This window comes from Narcine bancroftii, chromosome 1, assembly GCF_036971445.1.
Source record: "Narcine bancroftii isolate sNarBan1 chromosome 1, sNarBan1.hap1, whole genome shotgun sequence".
Lineage (NCBI taxonomy): Eukaryota > Metazoa > Chordata > Chondrichthyes > Torpediniformes > Narcinidae > Narcine > Narcine bancroftii.
In genome coordinates, this window is record NC_091469.1 from 120,844,701 (window position 1) to 120,869,628 (window position 24,928).

At 43.5% G+C, this 24,928-nt stretch overlaps 1 protein-coding gene across 6 annotated transcripts in view; it reads right to left on the reverse strand.

Annotated features, from left to right (window-relative positions):
* The window catches only part of LOC138763363 (ankyrin repeat domain-containing protein 31-like), a 163,936-nt gene that overhangs the window by 120,785 nt on the left and 18,223 nt on the right, over positions 1–24,928 (reverse strand). For 2 of the 6 annotated variants that reach the window (XM_069937388.1, XM_069937378.1), the window contains exon 1: positions 9,767–10,139. In XM_069937388.1, the coding sequence (XP_069793489.1) occupies positions 9,767–9,828 (62 nt within the window). In that variant the 5' untranslated portion in view covers positions 9,829–10,139. Of the gene's footprint in view, positions 1–8,666; positions 10,140–17,764; positions 17,853–24,928 lie in introns of those variants that run through there. The other 4 variants (XM_069937406.1, XM_069937367.1, XM_069937394.1 and 1 more) reach the window with 4 other exon arrangements.

Sequence of the window (24,928 nt, forward strand, 5' to 3'; positions counted from 1 at the left end):
AGTCGTTTATGCGGGACTTTATCGAAAGCCTTTTGGAAGTCCAGGTGCACCACATCCACTGGCTCTCCCCCATCTATTTTACCTGTCACCATCTCAAAGAATTCCAATAGATTTGTCAAGCACGATTTACCTTTTGTAAATCAATGTTGACTCCGTCCGATCCCTTCTCTGCTAGTCATATGCTCCGCTATTACACCCTTAATAATGGATTCCATCATTTTGCCCAGTACTGATGTAAGGCTCACCGGCCGATAATTCCCCGCTTTTTCTCTACCCCCCTTTTTAAATAGTGGGGTAACATTAGCTACCCTCCAATCCATGGGTACTGATCCTGAGTCTATCGAGTTCTGGAAAATAATTCTTAAAGCATCTGCTATCTGAATGGACACTTCCTTGAGTACCCTAGGATGTAGATTATCAGGCCCTTGGGATTTATCTGCCTTCAATCCCATCAATTTCCCCAAGACCATGTCCTTAGAGATACTGATTTCTTTCAGTTCCTCCCTTGCATTAGTCTCTATGTTTCCCAACATCCTTGGGAGCTTATTTGTATCTTCTCTTGTAAAAACAGAACTAAAGTAAGAATTTAATTGGTCTGCCATTTCCTTATTCCCCATTATATATTCCCCTGATTCCGACTGCAAAGGACCTACTCTGGATTTCACCAATCTTTTCCTCTTGACATATTTATAAAAGCTTTTGCAGTCGGTTTTTATATTTGCCGCAAGCTTACTTTCGTAATTTATTTTTGCTCTCTTGATTAATCCCTTTGTCCTCCTTTGCTGCATCTTGAACTGCTCCCAGTCTTCGGTTGTGGTAGTTTTTTTGGCCAATTGATATGCTCTCTCTTTGGACCCAATGCTGTCTCTAATTTCCCTTGTTATCCACAGTTGAGTCACCTTTTTTGGTTTATTTTTATGCCAAACCGGTATAAACGATTTTTGCAATTTCTCCATTAGATCTGTGAATGCTTTCCATTGTCTATCCACAGTCAACTCCCCCATAAACACCACCCAATCAATCTTACTCAACTCCCGTCTCATACCATCATAATTCCCTTTATTTAAATTCAGGACCTTAGTCTCGGTTTTAATTTCATCACTCTCCATGTCGAGTGAGAATTCGATCATATTGTGATCGCTCCTACCCAAAGGGCCTCGCACAACAAGATTGCTGATTAGCCCCTTATCATTGCATAATACCCAATCTAAAATGGCCTGCTCCCGAGTTGGTTCCTCGACATATTGGTCTAGATAACCGTCCCGTAAACATTAAAGGAATTCCTCCTCCTCTCTATTTTTACCAATTTGACTAGTCCAATCTATATGCAAATTAAAGTCTCCCATGATGACAGCTGTTCCCTTTTCTAAGTTGATTCAAATTTGGCAGATGCTTTAATAACTATATAACAACCATATAGCAATTACAGCATGGAAACAGGCCAATTTGGCCCTTCTAGTCCACACTGATCTTCATTCTGCCAAAACTTCCCTGCGAGCTCAGTTTCAGGGAAACACAACGTGTTGACAGAAATATTCGCTGAGCAAACATCACTGTTCAACATTCAGTATCAGTGCCTCAAAATGACTAAGATACAAAAGATTTGGTGACATACACGGGTATGGTGAATCGACAATGTGAGCATTTTAAACTCCCTACGCTGACTGAAGACCAGTTGAAATGTCTAGTCTTTGTCAACAGCAAAATGTTGGAAGCGGCCCACCCATCTTCAAGCAGTTGTGTCCAGACAGTCCTCAGCAGACCCCACTAGACAAAAATGTGACCCGCCCAGCCCCTGTTAGAACTGTAATGAGTGGCGCTATGTGTGTGACTGTCAACGCTGCAGTAAATGCAAACACCTGGGTCACAAAGCAGAATGCTGTAGAGCTGGAAGATGCACAACACTTGATAAGTAAGTGAAACCTATCACAGCTAGTGCCAAATGCAGGAAATATGTGAAAGTTCACATTCATCCTAGTGAGGCTTCAAATTGATACAGGGTCTGACATTACCCTAATATCAAAGAAAAGATGGTGACTCCAACTGAAAACACGGCACAAAACACTTCTGTGGGAGAGGGGTAGGGGCAGTTCCTGGAGTTGTTTGGTTCAGTTGATTGTTCCGTCACCTTAAACCGTGCAGAAGGAAATGGAATGTGTTACCTGTTAAATATGTCCTAACCTCAATTTCATAGGTCTGAACAAAAGTTGCTGGTATAGTTAAAGCAATGCCATGCAACTGTATTTTCTGAAGGCCTCAGATGGTGCACTAAAACAAAGGCAAAAGTGTCTTCTGCCAAATGTGAAACCGACTTTCAAGCCAAAACAACCTGTCCCAGACACAGCACTACAAAAAGTGGAACAAGAATTTGTACAGCTGTAACATGAAGGAGTGATTGAACAGGAGTGATTGAACATGGGTTGAAACTATCATGGTGGTGAAAAAAAATCGCATGGCTCCACACAGCTGAGTGTTGGTTTCACAACGGGTCTGAATGCAGCATTGGACACCTATCAATACCCACTGCCACTGCCTGATGACCTCTTCGCTAAACTAAATGGTGGCAAGTGCTTTGTGAAGATTGACTTAGCAGAGGCATATCTACAGGTGGAGGTTGATGATGAATCCAAGGAATTGCTAACCATCAACATGCACCATGGACTGTTCAGATACACATGTCTACCATTCAGAGTGAAGACTGCTCCAGTTATCTTTCAACAGATCATAGACACAATGCTGAATGATGTTCCAGGAGTTGCAGTGTACCGAGATGACATACTTTAATGTGAGTACACTCTCGAGAATTGTTTGATCATCTTTTTTTTTAAACTTTATTTAAAATTTTATGACATGAATAAAATAAAAATTACATTTAAAGAAATAATAAAAAATAAGATAATAAAAATTAGAATACTACATCATTAAACTACACAAATTAACCCCCCCAATAATTATAACACAACATTAATCATCTAATTTAAAATTAGTCCAACCCTCCCCCCAAAATAAAGAGTGAAGAATTAATTAACAATATTGTAAATAAAATAGAAAAAACCCCACTTACAAAAAAAGGATAAAACTTAACAACAAAAAAAATTACTAACAACAAAAAAAATCAATACTAAAATAGTACCCTTAAACATATTTAAATCAAACATAATACATGTATTTAACAAATGAAATCCACTTTAAAACTAAGTTCAAATATTAAAATCATATATCAACCACATATCTGTTATTCAAAAAAATCATAATTAATAATACATAAATACAGAATTTCCATTAATACCAAGTTTCCTTTATAATTAATCGAGAGAACAAAAACATCCCTTAGAAAAACAATCAGATAAACTTTTTATTCCCTTCCCTTCCCCTCCCCTTATATAAAAAAAGAAAAAAAAAGAAAAAAGTTCAAACTCTTATAAAATTCTCCATATTCTTCATTTATAACATCTTCAAAATTCTCTATCGAAATTAACTTAATTTTATTAAACTCTTCTCCCTCAATGTATTTGTACTTAATTTTCTTCTTTTTCTTCTTATCACCTTTCCCCTCATCTTCCTCTTCATCTAATTCAACATCCTCAATTTTTGACTTATTATCTTCTGTGACATCATCCTCTTAAAAAAGAAAAAAGAGAAAAACAACCCCCCCCCAAAAAAAAGAGAAAAAAAAGGAGAGGAAAAAAAACCTCCTAATTCCCTCTCAATTACAATCAGAAAACAAAAAGTGTTTTAAAAAAATTATTTATTTTTTAAAAATTATAATAAAAATACCTTCACTTCTTAACCCAAAAATTAAAAAGAAAAAAAAACAGGTCGGAGGTCACAACTACCTCCTCCTGTTTAAACCGCCCAAAGTGGTAACTCCCCCAAAATATTGGGTGTGAGATAACTCACAGGTAGCTGATGACTTCTGGAAACTAGTGCCCACCCAGTTCCCTCTCCCAACTCCCATTTCATTAAACTATCATCATTATTTAAACTATTTAAACTCTTCTCAAAAAAAAAAGATTTATTTTTTTAAATCAACGTTACCACTTCGGTCACCATTGCTTCCATTTCTTTTAAAAAACTGGATCCCACCTTACATCTCTACTCTCTTTGGAGACCTTGAGGACTACATCATTCCTGAAACTGCATGATTGGTAGAGACTGAGCAAAGTCCATAACCTCTTTAGGATTGTCAAAGAACTTTGGCTAATTTCCATCCTAAAAAATCTTCAGTACTGCAGAATACCTGAATGTTCCCTTATGTCTTTTTTTCCACAACCGTTCTTTCACAGAATTAAATTCGCGTCGTTGAAACATAATTTCTTGACTCAAATCTTGATAGAAGAAAACAGGATTATTCTGAACCATCAAAGGAGATCTATTTTGCTGGGCATTTCTAATAGCCGTACGTAAAATTGTCTCTCTGTCACAATAGTTTAAACAACGGATCAAGACAGATCTTGGATTCTGTCCTGAAAAAGATTTTCTTCTTAAAACTCTATAAGCACGTTCCAGTATTAAACCTTCAGGGAATTTATCCTGTCCTAACACTCGTGGAATCCATTCAGTAAAAAATGTTCTTGGATCTGGTCCTTCTATGCCTTCTGGCATACCAACAATTTTCACGTTATTCCGTCTAGATTGATACTCCAAATAATCAATCTTTTTTGCTAAATTTTTATTTTGGATCTGCAATGTTTCAATTATTCTATTTTCATCTTGCAGTTGATCCTGTGCATCGACTAAACCTTGATCACACATTTCAAATCTTTCAATGGTTTCAAGCTTAAAAGCTCCATTAATGACTTCCGCCATCGCATTAATCTTGGAAATAAACAGGTTCACAAAATTAGCTAAGTGACTCGATACAGAATATATCTTATCTTCAAGATCCTTAACAGACATTTCAACAGAAGTAGATTCAGGCATAATGGGGTCTTGCTGTTCCTTAGAGACCACGGGATCTTCTGTCCCTTCCCTTAATTTAGTATCTTTTCTAGCAGTTTGACTTTGTATAAAAATCCCTCTCAAAGTCCCCCAGCAATGCCAGGAGACTGAAGATCAGGGTTATCTTTAAGCCAAATCTCTTTAATCATCTTCACTGAATCGATGTCTGGAAAAACCGTTGTAATTGAAGATGGATTTTGCAGTGCCACCACTGTAGCAGTCGAATGACAGCTCTTTAACTCTCCAGCTGGTGGCGCCCCAGCTGATTCAACTGTCAAAGCCTCAGCAACAACACCTGCAGTGGCCACTGTGCGAAACACTGGCACCCGTCCAGCCCTTTGTTCTGAAAGCTGTTGAGTGCGACCTTCAGAGAGCCTCATCAGCTTAAAACGAAGCTTCAATGCCGAACTCTGCACATCCTCCTCTGGATCCATTCTACGTTGAGTCCTGGCTTCTTGTAAACAAGTAGGCTCAGACAATTTCGGAAAATGTAGTTTTTTAACAGTCTGTTGATATTTTCTTTTACCTTTTTTTTTTACATATAAACCATTAGGCACTAATCCAACACCTCCTATTATATATAAACTTTTAAAAGAACTTTAACGGGCACTTAAAGACAAAACAATAAATCAGAGTCAGGAGAGGTCTGGAAGGCATGTCTGTTCCCTACGCCATCTTGCCATGCCCCCAATTGTTTGATCATCTTGATTGCATTCTGTCCTGCACATTTTTCACGAAATCAGTGAAATATCTTGGTTTCATCATTGATGAACATGGACAATGGCCAGATCCACAAAACACTGATGCTATCAAGCACAAGCCTGCACCCACAGACATGTCTATGCTACGATCATTCCTGGGTCTTATCAATCACATCAGTTCATTTCTGCCTGAGATGCATCAACTCCATGATCCATGAACAAACTCCTTACAATGGGTAGCAAATAGAAATGGACATCAAAATGTCAAGAGTTATTCAAATAGAGTTAAGTCAATGCTAACCTCAAACCTTCTTTTGATACACTATGATCCAAACTTGGAGATTGTCATGGATTCAGATGCATCACTGTCTAGAGTGGGTGCGGTCATTTCTCACACATTCCCAGATGGGAATCAAAAGGCCATAGCACATCTCTAACAGCAGCAGAGCGTAATTATGGACAAATTGAAAAGGAGGCTCTAGCAATCATTTCTGCCATGAAGAAATTCCATAAAATGCTCTATGGTCAGCAATTCACTCTTCTGACAGATCACAAGTCATTCATAGCAGTATTTGGTTCAAATAAAGGAATTCCAATTTACACAGCAAATTGTTGGACTAATTTGAGTTGGGTTATTAATGTGTAATAATTATTGGGGAGGGTATAGTTTATTTAGATTACTGATACTGTATTGTAATTTTATTATTTTATTCTTAATTTTTTTTTAATGTAATCCTATATGTTATTCATGTTATAAAATCTTAAATAAAGTTTAAAAAAAAAAGAATCAGACAAGCAACAAGCAAAGACGACCTCCTACAAGAGATGATGCATTAACAACATTCAGGGTAGCCAACAACTTGTCCACAAATGGAAATCCAGCCATTCTTCAAAAGATGAGGATCATTGACAAACACAAATGGCTGTCTTTTGTTTACAGAAAGGATTGTGATTCCCAAAGCTCTGCAATCTACAATCCTCAAACAGTTTCACAGTGGACATCCTAGAATGAATCGAGGGAAAACACTTGCACGAAGCTGTTTATTGGCCTGATGGATGACCAGATTGAACAACTGACATGCTCATGTACCCAATGTGCCTCAGCTGAGAAATTTTGTTAAGAAAATCTACACATTCCTGGCCTCATCCTCATATTGACTATGCAGGACCAATTAATGGCAACTACTACCAATTGAGGTGGACGCATACTCCAAATGGCCTGAAATCATCAAAGTAGCCCAACCAACTGCATCAGCTACAATCATGGAACTCAAGTCCATATTCAATCTTTTTGGTTCTCCTGTAACATTAGTTTCAGACAATGGGACACAATTCACTGCAGCTGGCTTCGATTTTTTTTTGCATGCGATACAGCATCATACATATTTGCTCACCTCTATATCATCCTCAGTTTAATGGTCAAGCAAAATGTTTTGTGGATATGTTCAAACGAGCTCTGAACAAGGACAAGGGGGAGGGTCCAACAGAGGAGATCCTGCAGACATTCTTGTTAAATTACAGGATCACTCCAAACCCAAACTCCAGGAGGCACTTCGCCTGCTGGAAACCTCTTTGGTAGGAAAATACGAACACCATATGACATCTTATTTCCATAAAAACCAGAATCTGAACTGAGAGATTATGATATGGAACAACAGTACAATCACTGGCATGGATCCAAAGAAAGCACATTTCATGATGGTCATAGTGTATTGGAGTGGAAATACAGAGCTAATTCAGATGTATGGCCCCTGGGGAGAATCCTAAGGAAAATTGGAGATGTTCCCTACCACATACAAATTGGACCAGAGATGCCAGTCAGTTTCGACCAACAGAATGCAACCTCGCTGAAACAACACTTGCACAACTCAACCTGGATGCCTTGTTGAACACATTGGAACTTCAGAAACCATTGAACCACCAATCACATCCAGCACACGGAAACAAGCCTATACCCTCTACTTTACTGGAACCCACAGGGAAATCTCAAAGAATTTGGAGACCAGTGAAGACCTTCCAAGTGGATCCCTGACTCCACTCATATGAGCAATCAGCTCAAAGGGGAAGGTGCTAGGACACCCTAAACAGAGTGACCCCAACATCACCAGGTTCTTGGGACTTGAGCCATCAATCAACTAATCCAGTTATGTGTGAGATGACTTATGAAAGTTTCCTTGCGACCAAGGGCATTGTAAATCCTATAAATAGTTCTCTAATTGTAAGTAAAAGGGTTCATTCTTTGGATTTGGGCAAACACTGGTGACTGTTGTTTATCTCTGGGTCTAACGAGTTGGAAGCTTGTATTCCACATGACGTGTGAACAGCACAAACATTCAGTGCAATTACGACAAGGAGGACTGGAACATTCAGTGTTCCCTCAATGGTGGTGTTACAGAGTTCTGTGTTTATTGACCTATGTGTTGTGTGGTTTTATGTTAAAAAGTGACAGTTTGCCTTTGAGAGCCAAGGTGAACTGCAGAGAGTGGGAGATGGACTGGGCATGTGCAGAAAATGATTCTGGACTTGGAAGACAACCACCACTGGGTGTACTGTGGAGTGGAAGAAGGCCCAAAACATGAGTCATTGTCTGGAAGACAGTTTAGAATGTTGGGCATTTTAAAAGGGATGAACATTCCGAAGGCAGCCAGAAGGATCCGGACCAAGTCAGTTGTTCCTCTCTCTGCAAGCAACACAAGGACAACTTCAAATTTTGTGCTCTCTCTCTCTCTCAAAGCTCTTTTGGCTTCAGTTTACCAAACAAATTGAATTTTGTTTATGATCTTTGCTTCAGTTGAGATTGAAGTTTTGTGAGTCTTGTGTGTTTTGTGTCTAAGTTTTTCTGTGGGCTGGTTGGAAATATAACAGACTTTAATTACATATGTTATATTTAGGATGGGGAATTTATTAGTTTTACACTGTTATAGAAATTTGCATAGTAACCAGTGGGCATTGTTATAAAAGGGGGGATTTTGAATTAAAGTTTGAAGGAGATTTTTTGTTAATAAAGTAATTGTTCATCTTTACCCCTGTGTGATATGCCTTCTTTGTGGTTGCTGGTTTGATCTTGTAACAGTGGTCAACAAGCTCCAAAACTGGGCCTCTGCAACTGGATCCTTTACTTCCTCATTGGAAGTCCACAGTCAATACAACTTGGAAACATCACCTCCTCTTCATTGACAATCTGCACAGTCCTCATCGAGGAGTCAGCAGTGGAGAAGATCAAGAACTTCAAATTCCTGGGTGTCAACATCTCTGAGGATCTGTCCTGGAGCCTCCATGTCGATACGATCACAAAGGCGGCTCACTGGGGGCTATACTTTAATGAGGAGTTTGAGGAGGTTCAGAGTGTTCCCGGAAAAACTCAAACTTCTTTCGGTGCACCTTCTGACTGGTGCCTCACTGTCTAGTACGGAGGTAACAACGCTCAGGACGGGAGAGAGAAAAAAAAATTCCAGTGGGTTGTTAACTCAGTCTGCGACATCACAGGTACCAGACTTCACAACATCAAGGACATCAACAAGAGGCAGTTTCTTCTTAAGAAAGCAACTTCTATCCTCAAGGACCCCACCACTCAAGCCAATTGGGGGTAAAGGTCTAGAAGCCTGAAGACCTCAGAGCAGCACAAGGACAACTTCCTCCCCTCTGCCATCAGATTTCTGAATGATCAATGAAACCAGACACCACCTTGCCTTGTCTTTGTTCTATTTCTATTAATTTTGAAATGTGGTTTATATAAATGTTTGCACTGCGATGCAATTTCTTGATATACTCATGACCATCAATGCTAAGCAGATGAAACGGTTCCTTTGGAAAGGTAAGTGGGTGATCTTAGTTTGCCCAATTCTGAGTGCTGCCTCACTCTCCCCCACCCCCACCTTATACGGGTCTCCCCGTTTTACGCCGATGCACGGTCTCAACTCTGCCTCCACAGACACGGCCGGGCCCGGTGAGTCCTTCCAGCCGCCCACGCCTCTTCATTTGCGCATCTTGCCGTCTCCGAGGATGATCTGCTGCCACGGGCCGAGGAGAAGCCCCGCGAAGGGATGGCGGAGAAGGCGGGCGCGGCCGGCGCTCACGCGCACCAGTCAGCGGCGAGCTCCGCCGCGCTGTCATGGCGGCGGTACCTGTGCACGCGCCGCTCTTCCGTCTCGTCCTCGCTCTCCTGGGTCCCGTCGCTGTCCGGCATCCCCGACCGCCCGGCTCGCGCGAGACTGCCGGCTGCGGACTCCGCGCGCGCGGCCAGATGCGCGCATGCTCAGATGGGTGAGCAGGAGCGTCGGGGATTGAATGACTCTCGCTCCACCCAGCCAAACTCCCGCCACGCGGGTGATCCTCATGCCCTCATTCTCCTCCAGCATCCGTGGACTGACGCTGAACTCCCACGCGTCGCTTCACTTGCGTCTTCAGCAGCAACAGACATCGCTCCCGACACGACCCACTCAGCCTCCAAGCCCTGCAAGGAACTGTGCCGCCACGTAATGGTGCAGAGGGCTGACAGTTCGGCCCGAACTCCTCCCCCTTGTCCGCCGGTTTCAGGCGGTTGACGGTAAAGGTTTCCTCCTTCCCGCCAATGTCGAGGATGAAGGTGGACCTATTGTCTCTGATTACCTTGTGGGGGCCCCTCATAGGGTCGTGGTCATGGTGCCCCCTTCTCACAGACACCTACTGGCAAGTCTTTTGGTCCTTCTTGGGCTGGCAGTGCGGTGAGGATTGCTGCGGGACCAAGGACCCCCAACTTTCACCCTTGATGGGGGCCAGGAACTCCCCAGGGATGATGAAAGACCGAAGGAAGGGTCACGTGATGGAGTAGTGGCTGGTGAGGGAAAACAGAGCAAGTTGGGGAAAAAAGGGAGAAAAAAACAAGGCAGAGCATAAAAAAGTCACATGATGAAAAGTATAAGAAGAACTCGAAGAGGGCTCCAAAGAAGGAAAAGACTTCAATGTTGAGTAAAGAAGAGATCAAGAAATCGCCGGAGGAAAAGAAGAGGATGGCTCGAGCGGTGAAGTCGGTGAGCGGGCAGCTGGGTAGCGACGTCCCCCGGGGCGGTGTGGAACGTTGGCTTGCAGAGTCTGAGAAAGAAATGCCAGCGCGCATTGTAAAGAGGATGCCGGTGGGAACGGATGCCAACAGCAAGATGCTGGCTCGGCAATGGGAGAGGCCGCAGAGAAGACACTGAAAGAAGCAAGATCAACACAGAGCCAAGAGATGGAGCTAGAGAAAGAAGATCAAGAGGAAGATGTGAGAAAAAATACAAGGTGAAAAAAACAAGCAGATGATTGATAAGAAATACTTTGACAATCAAATAAAGATTCTAATGGAAACAATAATGGCTGAGCTCAGTCCTATTAAAAAAACATGCAAGAGTCAGATGTAAAACTACAAAGAATTATGGCAGAAATGAGAAATTGAAGTGATGAAGTGGAAGACAGTGATAGGCATGGAAATGCAGGTGAATGAGTCAAGAGAAAAATTGGAAGATAGAAATAAGGAGTTTAAGAAGAAACATGATTTATTGACTCAAAAAAATTGACATTTTAGAGAATTTCAGCAGACGTAATAATTTAAAAATAGTGGGCCTGAAAGAAGGTGAAGAAGGGGCAGATAAAAAAGGATTTATAAAAAGATGGATCCCACAGATCTTGGGAGTAGAAGAACTCCAAGAAGAAATAGAAATTGAAAGAGCCCACAGAGTATTGGGACCAAAGCCACAGTTACAGCAGAAACTGCGATCCATACTAGTAAAACTTCTACAATATACAACAAGAGAGAAAATATTGGAACTGGCAATGAAAAGAGTGAAAGAAAATCAGGAACCATTGGAGTACAATGGGGAAAAAAATTTTATCCAGATATTAGCTTTGAACTTTTAAAAAAGCAAAAGGAATTTAATCTAAAACTGTACAATGGAAAAAAGGTTATAGCTTTGTGTTACAGCAGCCAGCAGTGTTGAAGATATTAATCCCTGGTGGGCAAAATAGATTGTTTTCAGATCCAGAAGAAGTTTGTCACTTTGCAGACCAATTACCAAATAAGCAACAAGAAGAGGAGTAAAGGAAATACTAAAAGGATTGTTAAGATATTGTATATAAATAAGTTGGAATGTTAATAGTTTGAGTACAGATGTTTGAGGAAAAAAGGTTTAAAAAAAGGATTTGTTATTTTTTAAGAATAATATATAGTGATTTCTCTGGGGCAGGATGAGAAGGGGGGGAAGATCTGCCCACTGCAAAATCTGTTGGCATTTGTGGTACATACTGCAACCCATGTAGAATAGGGAGTTGTGGTTGTCTTGAGAGGTGGCAAGGGCAACTAAGTAAAGGGGGATTTAATGTTGTTTTCTTTAAAAATATTCTTTGATTTTCTTATGGTTTTTGTTATTTTCCTACTAGTTATGTCATCACGTATAGTAAAGAGTAAGAACAATCTAAAGAGTGATTTTAGAAGAAGGGAGATGGAAGGATTGAAAAGGTGGGAGAGAGGTGAAAACGGTTGGGTAAAATGAATACATTGAATATATGACTATTAATATTAATGGAATTCACAATCAAATTATTCATTCATAAAAATTTATGATTTGAATTGGAATCTTCAGAGGAAAATGTAGGTAGAGTTTTACGGGTGAATTGTAAAATTTTTGCTGAATCTTGAACTTTGCTTAATCTTTATGCACCTAATATAGATGATGGGCAGTTTATTTCAGAAGCTTTTTTATTGTTAACTCAAGTTAATGAAAATATTTTAGTTGGGGGAGATTTTAATTGTGTTTTGGAACATTTATTGGTCAAAAACCCAAGAGTATAAGGAAATCAAAGATGGCAATACTAATCAATGCATTGATGAAAGATTTAAATCTGGTAGATATTTGGAGAAAGATTAATCCTACAGAGAAAGTTTTTCTTTTTATTCATCACGACATGATTCGTTTTCTAGGATTGATTTTTTTTTTGGTATCAGCACACCTACAGGGCACTGCAAGCTAAATATAAAAGTAGAGTTCTATCAGACCACTCATTATTACTTTTTTCCTGTGAAAGTTCAGAAGTGGCACATTCGTCGTATAGGTGGAGGTTTAATGCAATGTTATTGAAAAAAACAGAGTTTGTTACTTTTGTTAAAGAGAATATTTCTTTAGTTTTGACTGAAAATATTAAATCTGTGATTAGTCATTTTGTAGTATGGGATGCATTAAAAGGTTATTTGAGGGTACAAGTTATTAGTTATTCTACGAAAGTTAAGAAACAACATATGGCAGAAAGTTTAATGTTGGAAAATCAGATTGCTGAGTTAAAGAAAGATTTTCAGAAAGATGTGACCGAAGACAAAAATGCTGCATTAGCGAAATTGAAATTACGTTATTGTAGCGGCAGCTACTCTGCTCCTGCAATAACACACACAACCAGACGGGTTGAGCTCAGTGAGCAGACTAGTTTATTGCAGGCTACTGGGCTGCCCTTATACTCCCAGCCCGGACCTGGCTGAGAACCGCGCTGGAGGGCACTGACGTCACCCGGGTATCACGTGGTCCCCCAGTGTGGGTTTCTGAGCCCCATGCTGAGAGGAAGGGAAAACCCCCAATGGTGCCATTTTGGCCAGCTGCCCTGCTGCGAGGTTACAAGCAGGGCTGGTTCACCTGACTAGTGGTGAGCCGCCACACAGCATCCCCCCCAGAACCGGCTCCTTTCTCGCCGGGCGGCCTCGCTTCTTGGGCTGGGCTATGACCACGGGCTTGGTGGAATCAAGGTGTGCTGGCTTCAGCCTGTCCACGGTAAACAGCTCCCGCCTGGCGCCAATGTCTAGCATGAACGTAGAGCCAGAACGCCGTACAACCCTGTACGGCCCCTCGTACGGTCGCTGCAGAGGTACCGTGGTCGGGCCCCACCGAATGAAAATGTACTCCGCAGAAAGCAGTTCATCAGGGACGTGAGACAGGCGGGTGCCATGCCTGGGCGGCAGTGGGGGTTTGAATGAGTCCAAGTGTGCCCTGAGGTGAGGAAGTAGTTCGTGCGGCGACCACTGGGGATTGTGAGGTGCATTAACAAACTCACCAGGTAGTGCCAGCGGCACACTGTAGACCAGCTCAGCTGATGACGCCTGCAGATCTTTATTGGGAGTGGAGCAGATGCCCAGAGCACCCAAGCCAGTATGTCCGCCCAGTCGGGACCAGTGAGGCGGGCCATGAGTGCCGACATAAGGTGGCGGTGCAGAAGTTCGACCAGTCCTTTGGCTTGCGGGTGGTAGGCGGTGGTGCGGTGTAGCTGGATCCCCAACCTGTTGGTGAGCTGTGCCCAGAGCGCAAATGTGAACTGGGTGCTCCGATCGCTGGTGAGGTGACCCTGGACGCCAAACCGAGTGACCCAACCATGCAATAGTGCTCGGGAGCAGGAGTCGGTGGAGATGTCTGGCGAGTGGTGCCGAGGGCCTTCAAAATTGCCATCACTGGCCTGCGGTTCTGAGACCTCCCGACTCCAAGTGGTGAAGGCCTGTGATGGCGGTTTTGAAGGCCCTCGTCTCCTCATCAGACTTCTGGTCCCGAGCAAGCTGGTCGAAGTCGAGGCCAGGCATTAGAGCGCAGATGTCTGGTCGCATGAGTGCATCGGCAACCACATTGTCTTTCCCCGCCTTGTGCTGAATGTTGGTGGTAAATTTCAACAAGAAGGAGAGGTGACGCTGCTGGCGGGCCAACCAGGGATCCTTTGCCATTGCAAGCTCCTGGGTGAGGAGTTTGTGGTCAGTGAAGATGGTAACAGTCCTCCCCTCCAAAAAATAGAGGAAATGCCGCACCGCCAGGTACATGCCCAGTTACTCGTGGTCGAAGGCACTATACTTGCGTTCTGGCAGGCAGAACAGATGGCTGAAGAATGTCCATTCACCTGCTGCTTCAGGACGGCACCGACAGCTGTGGCAGGGGCATCAATAGAGAGTGCCATATGCACGTCGGTGTGCAGGTGGGCGAGCATGGTGGCCTTCACGAGGGCATCCTTGGTGACCTCGAATGCTGTGCAGGCTCTGGTTTCCAAGTGTGCTTGGCTGCAATAAGGGTGAATAGCGGCTGCATGATGCGTGCAGCTCCCAGGATGAAGCGGTTGTAAAAGTTAACGATACCCACAAATTCCTGCAGCCCCTTGAGGCTGTCCAGGTGGGGGAACTCTTCAATAGCGGCAACCTTCGCAGCGCCGGGCGTGGCTCCTTCGGCCGTGATGTGGCCCAGGAACTGCATGGATTCTTTCCCAAACTGGCACTTGGCCGGGTTGATGGTAAGGCTGAAGTCAGCCAGCCGAGAGAAAAGAACGCATACGTGTGCCTTATGTTGCACCCAGTCCTTGCTGGTAATGAGGATGTCATCCAAATAAATAAAGATGAAATCCAAGTCCCTCCCCACAGAGTCCATGAGGTGCTGGAAGGTCTGAGTGGCTTTCTTGAGCTCAAACGGCATGTGCAGGAATTCGAACAAGCCAAAGGGGGTGATGATGGCCATCTTGGGTATGTCCTCAGGGTGCACAGGGATCTGGTGATATCCACGCACCAGGTCAACCTTGGAGAAAACCCTCGCAGCGTGCAGGTTGGCCATAAAGTCTTGAATGTGAGGGATGGGGTAATGGTCAGGAACTGTTGTCTTGTTGAGCCGTCAATAGTCTCCGCAGGGACGCCAGCCTCCGGAGGCTTTGGGACCAGGTGGAGCGGTGAGGCCCATGGGCTGTTGGACCGCCAAATGATTCCCAATTCTGACAGGTGTGAAAACTCCTCCTTCACCACCTGGAGCTTGTCAGGCGGGAGCCGGCGTGCCTTGGCATGAACAGGTGGGCCCTGGGTGGGGATGTGGTGGAACACTTCGTGGCGCGATGAGGCAGCGGAGAACTGTGGCTTGAGGAGGGTCGGGAACTCATCCAGGATTCGCTGGAACTTGTCTCTGGGCGTGCTGATCATGGCCATCTGCGGTGGCTCTGAGCAAGAGGCATCGAGGCAAATGGCCTGGAAGGTACATGCATCCACCCGGTGCCTACCTCGAATGTCCACCAGAAGCCTGTGTGCGAGGAGGAAATCTGACCCAGGATGGTGGTTGGGAGGGACAAGACGGTGAACCTCCACGCAAAATTTCGTTGGCCAATCTGGAAGTTGACTGTCTTGTCTCCGTACGTCCGGATTTCTGTTGCGTTGGCCACACGGAGGGGAGGTCCACGAGGTCGGTTCCTGGACTCGACGGCTGTGGCTGGGATGACACTGATCTAGGCTCCAGTGTCAATGAGGAACCGCCGGTCGCTGACTGAGTCCTGCAGGTAAAGGAGGCTGTGTCCTTGGCCAGCCGCTGCAGCCATTAACAATGGCCAGCCTGCTCATTTCCCTGGATCCAGCAGGGCTGACGATACTTCCAAGCCTTGGCTCCTCAGTGCTGGTGGTAGATGCAGAAGCCTGGAGCGGATGCTGTGGCCTTGATTATGCTCTTCAGGGCCCCAGCCCCTACCACAGCACTAGGGGCAGGCTTGGCATGGTCGCACCTGTGCTTTATGACCTGCTGGACCACTGAGCCCTCCAGGAATTATGTGAGCCATAGCTCTTCGGCCTTCTGGGCGACCTTCAGGTCGGTGAAGCTCCCCTGGACCAGCAGCAGCTGGATGTCCCTGGGCATATGGTCGAGGAAAATGAGTGGGCAGTTGGTGTGATCACCCATGAGCGCGAGCATCTCGTCCATCAGTTCCATCAGGGACCTGTCCCCTAGGGCGTCGAGGTGCAGCATCCGAGCGGCACACTGGTGCCTGGATAGTCCAAGGGATCCAGTAAGCACTCCAGTAAGCACTCGCTTGATGATCTCGTATTGATGTCTTCGGCAGGTGGGTGCTGAACGAGGTGCAGAGGAAATGCTGCACCGCCAGGTACATGCCCAGTGTCGAAGGCACTATACTTGCGGTGGCCTGGTCCAGGGCAGCGACCACGTGGTAGAATTTGGTCGTGTCAGACGAAATCTGGCAGAGGTGAAACTGAGCCTCCCCATGGCCAAACCAGGTCTCCAGCTCCTGAACCCAGAATTCAGGCAGTTTCACGGCTATAGCGCTTATCCCAAGCTCGCTCATGATGGGTTCAAAGAACCAGTCGGGGGTCACCAATTGTAGCGGTAACTACACTGCTTCTGAAAGAACACACACAACCAGACGGTTTGAGCTAGCTGGGCTGCTGGCTGCACTTATACTCCCAGCCCAGACCTGGCTGAAAACTGCGCTGGAGGGCGCTGACGTCACCCAGGTATCACGTGGTCCCCCAGCGCAGGCTTCTGAGCCCCGTGCTGGGAGGAAGGGAAAACCCCCGATGGTGCCATTTTGGCTGGCTGCCCCGCCGCTTGGCTTACAAGCGGGGCCGGTTCACCTGCCTAGTGGTGAGCCGCCACACTATAATACTTTACAAACTTATCAGTTTGAGCGTTTCATTAATCAAACTAAACAACGTTATTATGAGTTGGGAGAAAGAGCTCATAAGGTACTTGCTTGGAAATTGGAAGGTGAACAGGCATCTCGGACTATTAATGCCATTAAAAAGAATTCAATAATTACCTATAAACCTCAAGAAATTAATGATCAGTTTTATTCATTCTATCAAAAATTATATACTTCTGAGAGGAAGCAAGATAATGGTTCTTTTGGATCTTATTTATCTAAATGAAGGTTACCGGTATTAGATGAGAAAGATATTCAGGAATTGGAATCTCCATTTACAGATTTTGAAATCAAGGAAGCTGTACCAGAAATGCCAAATGGAAAGTCCCCAAGGGATAATGGATTTCCTGTGGAATTTTATAATTTTTTTATGATGATTTATCTAATTTATTTGGAGATGTGTTAAAACAAGTTACTGAAGAATAGAAGCTGCCGGAATCTTGTTCAAGTGCTTTAATAACTGTTATCCCAAAAAAAAAGAGATCCAAAAACTGACAAGAGGAATCAGCAATATTATAAGATTATCCCTTAAGTGAAGCATAGTTGCTTAGGCAGAGGTTTGTCAAACCCAAGTAACTGTCGCACTGAGCTTTCATTCAAAAAATCTGGTTTGTTGATAATATAAGACCAGATCTCCAAGGAAAATGCTGTATGTTTTTCTTTGATTTTGATTATACTACTCCTAATCATTCACATACCTTGAAGATGGAAGATTTGAGAAGAATACCAATCTGATGTGTGAGGAGTGACTTCTAGCCAGAGAACATCTCCCATGAATTGTAGATTCTAATAAAAAGGAAGAGATATGGAAACAACAAATAGCAAAATCGCTTTATAAAGTTGCTAAACCTATAAACAGAAAAAAAAAATACCTATGTAGGGCTGAAAAGGACATCCCTGCAGGATCACATTTAATCAGATGATGTGGAACCCTAATAAAACTATGCTGCTTTCAAACATTTCTAAACAAAAAGATAATGTGTTCGAGGGCAGGATTAATTGTGGATGTTAACACACTTAAATATTTGGCTTTTGTACAGGTATCTTTATGGGGCAGACTCAATGGGCTGAATAATTTATTTCTGCTCCTATGTCTTATGAACTATATTCAAGAAAGAACACACCTAATTTGATTTATCGGGCATGTAATGACTTGCACAGTAAACAAAACTCCACTGGTAGAACTTTAAAGATTCAAGTTACCAGCAAGATTATACCAAGATCTGTCAACAGGAACAGAAAGGTAATGTGAAAAAGTTTTACTAATTGAAACCGAAATCACTTGTTGACCACAATGAAAGAAATGTAGTTTTAATTTGTAAACCAAGTTCAATCATTGTTATAAAAACATAGTTACTAACTTTGATTGTTGGTGTAGCATCTCAAATTGATCTTCACAGTTTTGAGAGATGTTTTCATCAAAGTCACACAACATGGAAACAAGCCCTTCAGCCCAACTAAGTCCATTCTAAATTCCTACGCCTGCACTTGGCGAGTGTTGACGTTAAAGCACATTTAGGCAGGTACACTATCCCATCTATAGTATGTATCTAAAGGTCTTTTCAATATCATAATTGTACCCATCTCTACCACTTCCTCTGGCAGGTACATATATGTACCACCCCCTCTGTGGTAAAGTTTCCCCTTCAGTCCCTTTTAATTCGTACTCCCTCGTCTTAAATCTATGCCCTCTAGTTTTAGGAGCACAGAGTTGAAAATTATCCTTAATTTGCCCACATAAATTCAGGATGCCAACTTCTGGTTTCCTTCCAAGCCTGCATTCTTTTGCACATCAAATTTTTTTATGTACATCTACCCAGAGCCATATCCTTGCTCTTACTGACCTTTACCTTCTCAAGTATAGGAGTACATACTTATGTGTGTAATTCAGGAAGTTCTGTCATTAGATCTAATTTGACTTTATTGAGCAATTTTGGACCATGGAATTTTCAAAATCTCTTTACAATCAATTATTTTAAAAGATTGATCCCAACATACTTATACTTAAAAACTCCCTCAAATAGCAAAATTCATTTTATGATATATTCAAAATACAGGTGCCTAAAATTTATCTGGAATTCTGAAAACCGGCAATCTCCAAAAACCAGCACTTTTTTCAGTAGATGATATCTGCTCATCAAAGATGGAGTTTGGCACCAAACTTATCCTTATGCGACCCTCGTTCAACTCCCATGTATCTCGTCAGGATCTACGTCAGTAATTTGCGGTATAATCACCTAATAAATGTCCCTTCATGCACGCGCCATCGCTAATTAGTGCAATTACCACTTTATAAGAACAACTCACTGTCGCTGATTAGCATGATCATTACTTTATAAGAGCCATCTTCTGGCTCTGGGACCACTGTAGTGCTGGCAGTGGTATGTGGTGATTGGTCATGGTGGTAGGAGCAACTGGAGAGTATATTGGGGCAGGGGGCTCAGGTATGTGGTAGTCATTAGTGTCATCACTATCCGTCCTCCAAGTTGACACTACCAGTCGGAAGCCTCTGTGAAGACTATGAACATGGCAAAGAGAGCTGCTGGGTCCCCGATGGGTAGCGGTGAGATGTACAAAAGGTGGAGTTATGTGGAAGCTTGATAGTGGCGTATCTGTGTGTTGTCAAATGGAAGATTATGGTGTGAGATTGTCCACCATGTATGATTTTAGGAAACAGAAAGAACAGTTGTTGAAGTTTTACAGTGAGAGTGATGACCACAGATGGATGAATAAAAGGAAAACTTTGCATAGGGCAAAAATCATAAATATTGATCAAGTGCTTATTGAGTGGGTGCGACAACGAAGTGAACACATGCCACTGACTGGTCTGTCTGTAATGAAACAAGCGCAAAAATTCCATGAAGAACTGAACCTTGAGGGTGAGTGTGAATATTCACAGGGTTGGCTGCTAAAATTTAAGAAGCGTCACAATATAAAATATCTGAAAATCTGTAGTGAAAAAAAACTTCTGCAGATTATGCACTTGTTAATGCATGCAGAAATATAACTGAAACATGCTTGGCATAAGCTTTGGCTGTCAACAATGTTCGATGAAAATTAAGACTGAAGGGTTTTGTGTCAGTAGCAAGAGAAGAATTATTGCCTACACCAAAAATATTGCAGCAGAAAATGTAAACACATTAGAGGCAGCTGACATCGAAAAAGAGCTGAACATTGACAATGTTGTGCATTCCTTGAGTGATGGGGAAATTGCTGAAATGGTGTTGATAAGCATGAGGAGAGTAGTAATGAGGACGAGGACATTGTGCGCACAGGTGAAAAAATGTCCATTGATGATATGGTTAAAATGTGCGATCAGTTAATTGATGGGATAGAACAACGTTCATTTGTCAGTGAGCATGAGATTATGGGTGTTCACTCAATTAAAGAGAGACTGCTTTGACAGAAACCTCTTTTAATGAAGCAGACAACACTGGAAGAAGTCTTTAAAAAGAGTTCATTCTGACAATGTTTGAGCTGTAATGTGCTTTTACTGCATTTGCACTGTTTGAGATGTCTGTGATGTCTGAGCCACTTTTAATCTAATGAGCACTGAACTGAACTTCTGAGTAAAATAAACATTTCCAGTATCATCAACAAATTTGCTCATGCCAAATCTAGAAATGCAACTTTTAAATTATAGTTTTGTTACTTTTGACATTTGAAATTGATACCTACATGTAATTAATACTATGAAATGTCAGATGTGTTTGTCATATTATCTGGCTGTACAGCAAATGAAAATTTTTAATTGCTATATAAGTAAAACATTTATGTGCTTTAATATTTATGTGTATTTTTTTAATAGGGCCCCTTTATAACATATGCTATAGGCTCCGCACGAGCTTAATCCAGCCCTGCTGTTGTGTATTCCAGCATTTTCAGTTTTAGAGTTGATATGCTATCAATAACTCCAAAAGACTGGAAGTTACCAGAATAACACGCTTTTATTCCCTTAAGACTGAACGTGCACTCATGATGCTGGCCCAATTCCTAGGTTTGTACTGGAGGAGGGATTTAGGCGTAACCGCCTTTATTTGGGAATTCCAAGTGGAGGAGTCACACGGTTAGGCAGCAGGGAGCCAGGCCAGCCATAACCACCAAGACAGTACAAATAGAACAACTAGCCATGGTAACACCACATTCACCACATGGTAACACCACATGGTAACACCACATTCACCCCCTCTTTTAAAAGAAAATCCAGTGGGGTGGGGTGTGTTCTGTGTCCTTCACAAGTTCAGCCAGTCTGGTGGTGTCTTCTGGCTCTGGGACCACTGTAGTGCCGGCAGTGACTCAGTGGTATGTAGTGGTTGGTCATGGTGGTAGGAGCAGCTGGAGAGTAGATTGGGGCAGGGGGCTCAGGTATGTGGTAGTCATTCCTGGTGGTGGTGCTCACTGGATGGTCAGTGACAGTCTCGGGATCTCCCGCACATACTAGGTCGCAGTCAGAGACATTGTCCTCGTGCCCATCCAGGTACACCACATAGGGATTTTGGGGATTGGCATGGAGGAGATGGACCTTCTTAACAAATAGGTTGGTCTTTTGCCTCCTGAGCAGGACTGGTCTTGGGGATATCAACCAGCGTGGTCCCTGATGTGAACTTCCTGGGGAAGGAGAACATACATTCTTGTGGTGTGGTCTTGGTGGCCATACACAGGAGAGACCTAATCATGTGAAGTGCCTCGGAGAAGACATTTTTGCCAAAGGGAAATGGGCAGGCCTTTCGATTTCAGGGCTAGGAGGACTGCCTTCCAAATGGTGGTTCTACTAGTGGCAATGTCCTGCGCAAACAGGTATTGACACAACTTGTCACCCATGAAGGAGGACCCCCAGTCACTGTGGATGTAGCTCAGGTACCTGAATATGGCAAAGATGTTGCGCAGTGCCTCTATGGCTGTGGCCATGGTCATGTCCAGGTAGGGGATGGTGAATGGGAACTGTGAGTACTCATTAATAACATTGAGAAAGTGCACATTTCAGTTCGAGGAGGGCAGGAGCCCCCTGAAATCTGTGCTTTGGCGTTCAAAGGGACAGGTAGCCTTATCAGGTGTGACTTGTCGGGGTGGTAGAAGCATGGGTTACAGTCAGCACAGACCTGGCAATTTCTGGTCAGTAGCCTGACAACGTTGATGGAGTAAGGGAGGCTTCGGGCTTTGATAAAATGAAAAAACTTGGTGACTCCAGGGTGGCAGAGGTCATCGAGGAGGGCTTGGATCAGTCGGATGGCGCGCTGGTGCATGTTCCCTGGGACAGGGCATCTGGAGGCTTGTTGAACCTCTCAGGCCAATACAAGATGTCATAGTTGTAGGTAGTTGTAGATTCTTCACCTCAGAATCTTGTCCTTCTTGATTTTACCCCTCTGCTTATTATTAAACATAAAAGTAACTGCCTATTGGTCAGTCAGCAGGATAAATCATTTGCCAGCCAAGTAGTGCCTCTAATGCCACCTGCCTCAACAATGGCCTGGGCCTCCTTCTCAATGGAGGATTACCAGATCTTGGGACCATGGAGGGTACTGGAGATAAACACCACTGGTCTGCCTGCTTGGTTAAGGGGGAGAGCTAGGGCAAAGACAGAGGAATTGCACTTCACCTGGAATGGGATGGATTCATCCATGGCATACATTATGACCTTGGTGATGTCTCCTTTGATATGGATGAAGGCTGCCTGAGCCTCTGCCGACAGAGGGAAGGAGGTGGTTTTCACTGGGGGCAGGCCTTGTCTGTGAAGTTGGGGACCTATAAGCATAATACGAAAAGAGCCCCAGGATCCTTTTCAGGGCCTTTTGACTGTGGGGGAGTGGGAGTTCCAACAGGGGACGCATGCTGTTGGGGTCTGGGCCAGTGATTCCATGTTCCGTGATGCAGCTGAGGATGGCCAGACGTGATGTTGGAACACACAACTCTCCATGCTTTTGCTGTCAAACCAACAGTTCGTTAAGCAATCATTTACCTTCACATCCATCATTGAATGGACAAGCTGGTGAGGGCTGTCCTGATTGAGTGTGATCATTGCCAGTACGAGGTCATTGTCCAATCTGGATCAGCAAGATGGTGTGCCCCATAAAGTCTATGCAGTGTGTTGCTCGGGAGTGGAGGTGACACTGGAAGTGACGCTGGCCAAGATGGCGGCCTCCATGGCATGCACGTGGTACTGTTGCTCGGGGTGGAAGTGATGCCAGAAGTGACGCTGGCCAAGATGATAGCTGCCCCACTGGTCACACATGGCACTGCTAGGAAAAGGAGAAAGTCTGGACTTACAAACTTTTATGTAGTATTCCTTTTTCACACATCCTGAGCATACAGCTTCCTTGGCTGGGCAGCTCCCAGAAGTAGCACTTCGGGTGCTCAGCAACAGCGGTGGTGGCTGAAGTGAAGTCGGTGCCCCTGTTTGGTGGCTGCCTGGGACCCTGTGTCCCAAGATGGTAGTACCCACATTCCCCACAAGGTGGCCGCATTGTCAGAGGAGAATGAGCCCATGTTACAGAGGGCTACATCCAATATTTTGGATATCTTAAAGGCCCTCTTCAAGGTCAGTTCATTCTGTTCCAGCAACTGCTGCCGAATATAATTTGATCAGATGCCTGCTACACAGTACAGACATCTGCAGTAATGTCCCTGCAGTCGCAAGCTCACCAGAGTTTACGCAGGTCTCAAAAGTATTCTTCAAGGGTCTCACCAGGTTGCCGCTTGCGAGTGGTGAGGAGATGTCTCACGTAGACCTCATTCATCCTCGGCCTGTACTGGTTTTGGAGCTTGTTCATTGCCTCTTCGTACGTAGTGCTGCCCCTGATCACTGTGTAGTGCAGTGACTAACCAACAATCGTAGTAGATGCAGCTTGTTGTCATCTGAACCCACAATTTGAGTACAGGCTTGCAGAAAGTCATTGAAACAGAGTAGCCAGGATAGAATCAGTCTGGAGCTTCTGTCTAGTTTGTCCGGCCTCAGCAACTTGTCCAGTGCAATTTTTAAAAAAAATTAAAAAAATTATGGGAATAAAATTGATACGCTATCAATAACTCAACAAGACTGGAAGTTACCAGACTGCATAAGACTGCATGTTGCTGGCTCAATTCCAGGGTTTGTACTGGAGGAGGGACTTGGGTGTAACCACCTTTATGAGGGAATTCCAAGGGGGAAGAGTCACAGGGTTAGGCAGCAGGGAGGCGGGCCAGCCATACACACTGAGACAGTACAAATGGAACAAATAGCATTACACTATCTGCAGTTATTTTTATTTTTGTAAAAGATAAAAATCTATTCATCATAATGCATGGCCAGGCTTGGTTCGAGATAAAAGGATAGTGAAAAAAACAGCAAAATATGGAGCATTGTTTGACCTCTTCTTATAACCAACACATTATAGCTTTCTGGACTCAATGCTGAATTCATCAGATAATTATTCTGCTGCTTCCATTTACACCTCTTTTATGTACTTGTTTTATTTCACAACAGCTTCACTTTGGCTTTGCACCATTTATCTATTTTAGCAGTTTAAATCTCCTGTATTTCACCAATTGTATTCCCTCCCTCTATTTCCACCTATCTTTGATCATTTCTGACATCACCATTCTATTGCAGATACTGGCATTGACATGTTTTAGCTCTATTTCCCAATCTCCATAAAAACTACTTGATCTGTGTGAGGCACAATAAATTACACAAAGACTGAAGTTGCTGAGACTAAAAGCTTTTAGTTACAAGAGATGGGCAGCATTCCCATGTTGGTCGCTCACACTGACCTGAACTCGAACTGGGAGCAGACTTGTGGCATGATGTAGAGCTCGTCAAAAGAATCAAAGACTTGTTGATCCAAACCAAGGCTTTTATTAGGAAAAGACAGGAGCTCTTCACAGGT